Source organism: Raphanus sativus, unplaced genomic scaffold (assembly GCF_000801105.2).
Source record: "Raphanus sativus cultivar WK10039 unplaced genomic scaffold, ASM80110v3 Scaffold4895, whole genome shotgun sequence".
Lineage (NCBI taxonomy): Eukaryota > Viridiplantae > Streptophyta > Magnoliopsida > Brassicales > Brassicaceae > Raphanus > Raphanus sativus.
This window is the reverse complement of record NW_026620196.1, coordinates 1-5,631: the sequence shown is the minus strand read 5'-3', so window position 1 is coordinate 5,631 and position 5,631 is coordinate 1. Positions and strand designations below refer to the sequence as shown.

The 5,631-nt window shown below is 40.7% G+C and overlaps 2 protein-coding genes across 2 annotated transcripts; both read left to right on the top strand.

Moving 5' to 3' along the window:
• Nucleotides 1-8: 8 nt before the first annotated feature.
• Nucleotides 9-1,545, top strand: LOC130507598 (uncharacterized). The gene is made up of 2 exons (XM_057002296.1): nucleotides 9-176; nucleotides 351-1,545. The coding sequence occupies exon 2, from the start codon at nucleotides 422-424 to the stop codon at nucleotides 1,475-1,477; it is 1,056 nt and encodes a 351-aa protein (XP_056858276.1). The 5' UTR covers nucleotides 9-176; nucleotides 351-421; the 3' UTR covers nucleotides 1,478-1,545.
• LOC130507599 (uncharacterized) lies at nucleotides 1,478-5,235 on the top strand (the record flags this gene model as incomplete). Its single annotated transcript, XM_057002297.1, has 7 exons — nucleotides 1,478-1,507; nucleotides 1,551-2,896; nucleotides 3,286-3,296; nucleotides 3,496-3,579; nucleotides 3,682-3,760; nucleotides 3,875-4,199; nucleotides 4,374-5,235. Coding segments are annotated over exons 1-7 (2,737 nt in total), but the record flags the coding sequence as incomplete, so codon positions are not given.
• Between the last annotated feature and the right edge of the window lie 396 nt (nucleotides 5,236-5,631).

Below are 5,631 nucleotides of genomic sequence, written 5' to 3'. Positions count from 1 at the left end.
GGATCCGGGTTTACGCAGGGAGTTATGGATTCGCAGGGGTATCAATTACAGGATCGGGAAGGTTCAGAAACAACAAAGAATTTTGGGCAATAAGATCCGGCGAGATCAACAAGGATTATATCGAAGAGGGATACTAAGGAAATCAAAGGCGAGATTGGGGTTCTCAAGAAATCAAGGTATGAATTTTGTTCTCATTAAAACAGAATCATGCTCACACAATCGGCAGATCCGAAAGGAAAGCGTCGATGCAGATGTTGTGGGTAAGGATGGTAAGCTAGAGATAGCTAAGGAAGTGATGGAAGTAGGAGAAAATACTTTAGATGATGAGGTTATGGTTTTTGATGATTCAGATATCCTCTTGGAGGGAAATGAAGAGTTCATTGCAGGTGATGAGGAATTTCAAAATCTAACTGATGGTGAGATGGAGGAGTTGGATACTTTACAAGTGGACAATGATGGGGTTATGGAACCGGGTGCTCAGAACATAGCAGGCGGGGAAGAGGAGAAGAAGAAAGGAACTCGCAAAGCTTTGTTTAAGCCAACCTCGCTGGCGGTAGGAACTTCGAAGAAACTGTTTGTCCAGGCAGTGTTATCACCAAGGAAAAAGGTTCAGGGTAAGGTAGGAAAGAAGCAGGGAAAAGTCACAAGAAAGAAAGAGGATAAGGGCCCTTCAAACCCGATCTTCTTCATGATTTTATATCCAGTGGAGAGCAGTGAAGTGATGTCCTGTGTGTTGTTGGTGTTTTGCAATTTTTTTCCTTTAGTAATAAGCTCTGTGAGCGTTTTCTTGTTGCTGGTTTTAAGGTTGTTTAGGCATAGTGTTGGCCTTCTTTTGCTTGCTTGTTATAATCGTGAGTTACGGTTAAGGAATAAAATGGTTGTTTTGGGTTTAATTGTAATTGGTATTATGGTATCTGGTCAAAGTGCGTTATGTGGTATGATGGGTTTACAATGGAATCTGGTTCAAGTGTGTAAGCGATGGGTACTATGGACTAAATTGGCAAGCAGCAAACAAGGTCAAAGGTATGTAATTTGCTTCAGTCAAATGAAATTTTATATTGGTCTTGGGGGAGAAAAGAATAATTTTGGTAAATCAGAGAGAAAAATAAGCGTATTATGGTGCTTGGAAGTTCTACTAAGCTTGTATAAAAGGAAGATGGAATCTTTGGTTGCTGACGTTCGTTTGGTTACTATGGATACAATGGAGATTAAACAATTATACCAGAATGTGGTATTTATTTTTTCTGCAGGGAACAAGGAAGCTGTGTGTGTTTGCTGGCGGTTTTTCATAAGTTCATTAGACATGAGCAGTGTGCAAGGTTGGAATTGGATTATCTTAATATGGTTACGGTTGTTGGGATCAAGAATAAGGGATAAAGGGAGATCATTACCTCCACAAGTCTTGGCTCGATGGAGCTTACTTTATAATATTTTTTATGAAAGTACTCAGTTGGAATTGTCGTGGCATGGGAAGTAAATGGACTATAAGTTACCTCCGGGAAATTTGGTACAAATATAAACCTGATTTTTTATTTTTATCTGAAACAAAGCAAGATTTTGCGTTTGTCAATGGTTTTCAATCACATTTTGGTTATGATAATTTGGTTACGGTGGACCCGGTTGGGAAGAGTGGTGGTTTGGCCCTATTTTACAATAATGAGCAGCAGGTCAAGGTTCTATATACGAGTAACCGTATGATAGATGTGGAGGCAGAGGTTAAGGGGAAGCGAGTTTTCTTAACTTTTGTGTATGGTGATCCTGTCCAAAAGTTAAGAGAACAAGTCTGGGAAAGGCTTACTAGGTATGGGATTGCAAGAAGCGACCCTTGGTTTATCATTGGAGATCTGAATGAAATTACTGGAAATCATGAAAAAGAGGGAGGTACTTTACGTAGTGCAGCCTCCTTTGTCCCTTTCAATAACATGATACGGAATTGTGGATTATTAGAGTTCCCGGCTCGGGGAAACAAAATGTCATGGCAAGGAAAAAGAGGTAAAGGGAAAGGGGCCACGACAATCAGATGTAGATTGGATCGTGCATTAGCAAATGAGGATTGGCATACAATTTTCCCAGCTTCTTATACTGAATATTTGGGCTTGATAGGATCAGATCATCGTCCAGTAGTGGCTTTTCTGCAGGACAAGGTACCAAAAAGAAAGGGACAATTTCGTTTCGATAAAAGGTGGATAGGACAAGAGGGACTAATGGAATCTATCACTAGGGGATGGAAGGAAGATGAGGGAGATGATACGGTGGATATTGTTACGAGAATCAGTAACTGTCGACATGAGATGGCTAAATGGCGGAAGAATAATCCGCCATATGGGAAGGAAAAAATAGCAGATCTTCAAAAGGCTCTTGAAGAGGTTCAAACGGATGACAATAGGACCCAAGAGGAAATCTTGGAGATATCGAAAAAACTGCAAGACGCATATAAGGATGAAGAAGAGTATTGGCAACAGAAAAGCAGGAATATGTGGAATACGGCTGGGGATCGCAGTACTAAATTCTATCATGCTTTAACTAAGCAACGTAGGGCTCGTAATAGGATTGTGGGTCTCTATGATGAAGGAGGAAACTGGATTACGGAGGAGCAAGGGATTGAGAAGGTAACTGTTGATTATTTTGATGATTTATTTACTACTACCTCTCCCTCAGAATTTGATAATTTTCTGGAAGAGATTACGCCAACTATTACGTATCCGATGAATCAAATGTTGATAAAGATGGCGACAGAGGAAGAGGTAAGACAGGCCTTGTTTATGATGCACCCTGAAAAGGCACCGGGTCCGGATGGAATGACTGCTCTGTTCTTTCAGCACTCTTGGCATATAATTAAGAACGATATCGTTGAAATGGTAAATGAGTTTTTGGTCTCAGGAGATATGGATTCAAGGTTAAATATTACTAATATTTGTATGATACCAAAGACGGAAAGACCGACAAGGATGACAGAGATAAGACCTATAAGTTTGTGTAATGTTGGATATAAGATTATATCGAAAGTCTTATGCCAGAGATTGAAACTTTGTCTCCCAAAACTTATATCGGAAACCCAATCGGCTTTTGTGGCAGGAAGGTTGATTTCCGATAATATTCTTATCGCTCAGGAAATGTTTCATGGACTAAGGACCAATAAAGCATGTCAAGGAAAGTTTATGGCAATCAAAACGGACATGAGTAAAGCATATGATAGAGTGGAGTGGGATTTTATTCAGGCTCTTCTCCATAAAATGGGTTTTGATTCACATTGGATAAAATTAATGATGGGGTGTATATCATCAGTGCAGTACCAGGTATTGTTAAATGGCCAACCTCGAGGTCTAATAGTACCCCAGAGAGGTTTACGCCAAGGGGATCCCTTATCGCCCTATTTATTTATCATGTGTACTGAAGCGTTGATTGCGAATATAAAAAAGGCTGAGAGGGGTAAACAACTTACGGGTATGAAGGTTGCTAGAGCTTGTCCATCCATATCTCATTTGCTTTTTGCAGATGATAGTCTGTTTTTCTGCAAGGCGCAGAAGGAAGAATGTCAAACTATTCTTAGGATTCTAAAGGAGTATGAGGCGGTATCAGGTCAACAAATAAACTTTCAGAAATCTTCTATACAATTTGGACACAAAATAGAAGAAGCTAGCAGACAGGAATTAAGAGATATTTTGGGAATTCAAAATCTAGGAGGAATGGGCTCTTACCTGGGATTACCGGAGAATATTGGTGGATCCAAAATACAAGTCTTTGGGTTTATACAGGAAAGGTTGAACAGTAGGGTAAATGGTTGGACTTTCAAATTTTTTACTAAAGGTGGAAAGGAGGTGATCATTAAATCCGTGGTAACGGCATTACCAAATCATGTGATGTCGTGTTATAGGTTACCAAAGGCGACTGCAAAGAAATTAACGAGTGCGGTTGCGCAATTTTGGTGGAGCCCAGGAGGGAGTACAAGAGGCATGCATTGGAAATCTTGGGACAAACTAGTGTTAAGTAAGGAGGATGGAGGCTTGGACTTCAAAGACCTTACGGATTTTAATACGGCAATGCTTGGAAAGCAGCTATGGCGACTGATTGAGAAACCCAAGACTTTATTCTCACGGGTCTTTAAAGGACGGTACTTTAGGAATGCTTCACCCCTAGAACCGATCCGATCATACTCTCCGTCGTATGGCTGGAGGAGTATTATCTCTGCTAGATCTCTGGTTAGCAAAGGACTAATCAAAAGGGTGGGAACAGGATCTTCTATCTCAGTATGGAATGATCCATGGATCCCATCCACTCGCCCGAGACCAGCAAACAAAAATCTTCACACTAACTACCCAGATCTTACAGTGGATTCTTTAATTGATTCAACTACAAGAACTTGGGATTCGCAGGCACTTCGGACTTTGGTAGATCCTCAGGATGTACAAATTATTGAAAGTATACCGCTTAGCAGGAACCGATTGGAGGATAGGGATGGATGGCATTTCACAAACAACGGAAAATATACGGTGAAGTCAGGATACCAAGTAGAGAGAGTTTATCCTGATAAGGAGAAACCATTAGCAGTATTTGGACCTTCAGTTGATGCTTTGAAATCATTTTGCTGGAAAGTAAGATGCCCACCAAAGCTTAAACATTTCCTATGGCAATTGGTATCAGGGTGCATAGCAGTGAGAAAGAATTTGCAGGCAAGAGGGATAAAAGGGGACATATGTTGTGATAGGTGCGGCGCTCCCGAAGAATCCATAAATCATGTGTTTTTTGAGTGTCCACCAGCGCGTCAGGTATGGGCTCTTTCGCAGATCCCTTCCAGTCCAGCTATTTTCCCTTATCAAGGTCTTTTTACAAATATGGATTATTTATTTTGGAGAATTGATCCGAAGATGGAAACTTATCAGTATGCTTGGATTCTATGGTACATCTGGAAAGGAAGGAATAATAAGGTTTTCAGTAACTTAGATGTGGATCCGAGAGATACTTTGAAACTGGCAGAGACAGAATCAACACTTTGGATGGAGGCACAAAACGCAGATACACAGAATTTGGTGCGACAAGTTGAGGTAGTACCACAGACGGCAATACCAGGACGTTGGTGTTTCATAGATGGTTCGTGGAAAGACAAAGACAGTTTCTCCGGCCAAGGTTGGTATAGTACTTTAGAAGGTTTCGACAGTTTGATGGGAGCACGGAATGTCAGAGCAAGTCTTTCTCCCCTCCACTCGGAGGTAGAGGCTCTGATATGGGCAATGGAAAGTATGAAAAATTTGCGTCAGTTCAGGGTTACGTTTGCAACGGATTGTTCTCAATTGGTAAAGATGGTTTCGGAACCAGAGGAATGGCCAGCTTTTGCAAGTTATTTGAAAGATATAAAGACCCTTAAAGACGGTTTCATCAACTCAGACATTATTCATGTACCAAGACAGCAGAATATGCAGGCGGATCGACTAGCACGTAGTGCCAGGACACAACCGTCTTTTGTTGTTCACATGGATGCAGAGTTGCCGGCATGGTTTTCAGCGACCGGATGAGAGTGTGTTTGTTTTTCTGCTGATGACAAAAAAAAAAAAAATCAAAAAGCTATAAAATTTGTTTGTTCTTTGTTTCATCTAGTTCTGTTTTGCATAATCATATAAAACCCATAAAAAGTCA